This window comes from Pyrgilauda ruficollis, unplaced genomic scaffold (assembly GCF_017590135.1).
Source record: "Pyrgilauda ruficollis isolate IOZ18807 unplaced genomic scaffold, ASM1759013v1 scaffold2901, whole genome shotgun sequence".
Taxonomy (NCBI): Eukaryota; Metazoa; Chordata; class Aves; order Passeriformes; family Passeridae; genus Pyrgilauda; species Pyrgilauda ruficollis.
The window spans coordinates 1649-2226 of NW_024524269.1; the positions used below are offsets into that span (position 1 = coordinate 1649).

General features: G+C 68.7%; 1 protein-coding gene across 1 annotated transcript in view; it reads left to right on the plus strand.

Moving 5' to 3' along the window:
* LOC121356288 (menin-like) overlaps positions 1 to 482 on the plus strand; it is a gene marked incomplete at its 3' end in the record, with an annotated part of 1558 nt that extends 1076 nt beyond the window's left edge. Inside the window, exon 2 of the mRNA XM_041472522.1 lies at positions 29 to 482. Within this exon, the coding sequence (XP_041328456.1) occupies positions 41 to 482 (442 nt within the window). The remainder of the gene's footprint in view (positions 1 to 28) is intronic.
* Between the last annotated feature and the right edge of the window lie 96 nt (positions 483 to 578).

The window sequence follows — 578 nt, forward strand, 5'->3', positions numbered from 1 at the left end:
CCCCCTAACCCCCCATTTCCCCCCCCAGGCAGGCCCCAGCATGGGGCTGAAGCCCTGGCAGAAGGCTCTGTTCCCGCTGCGCTCCGTGGCCGCCGTGGTCCGTCTCTTCGAGGCCGAGCTGCGCCAGCCCGAGCCCGACCTGGTGCTGCTCTCGCTGGTGCTGGGCTTCGTGGAGCATTTCCTGGCCGTCAACCGAGTCCTCCCCACCAACGTCCCGGGGCTCACCTTCGAATCGCGGCCGGGGCCGGACCCCCAGACCCGGCTGTACTTCCCGGTGGCCGAGCTGTCCATCGTGGCCGCGCTGTACGCGCGCTTCACGGCGCAGATCCGCGGCGCCGTGGACCTGTCGCTGTACCCCCGGCCCGACGGCTGCTCCTCGCGGGAGCTGGTCCGGAAAGTGTCCGACGTCATCTGGAACAGCCTCAGCCGCTCCTACTTCAAGGACAGGGCGCACATCCAGTCCTTGTTCAGCTTCATCACGGGTGAGGAGGGGTCCTGAGGGGGTTTGGTGGGGCTGGGGTCTCACCTGGAGCTGCCTCAGCCGCTCCTGTTCCAAGGACAGGGCGCACATCCAGTCG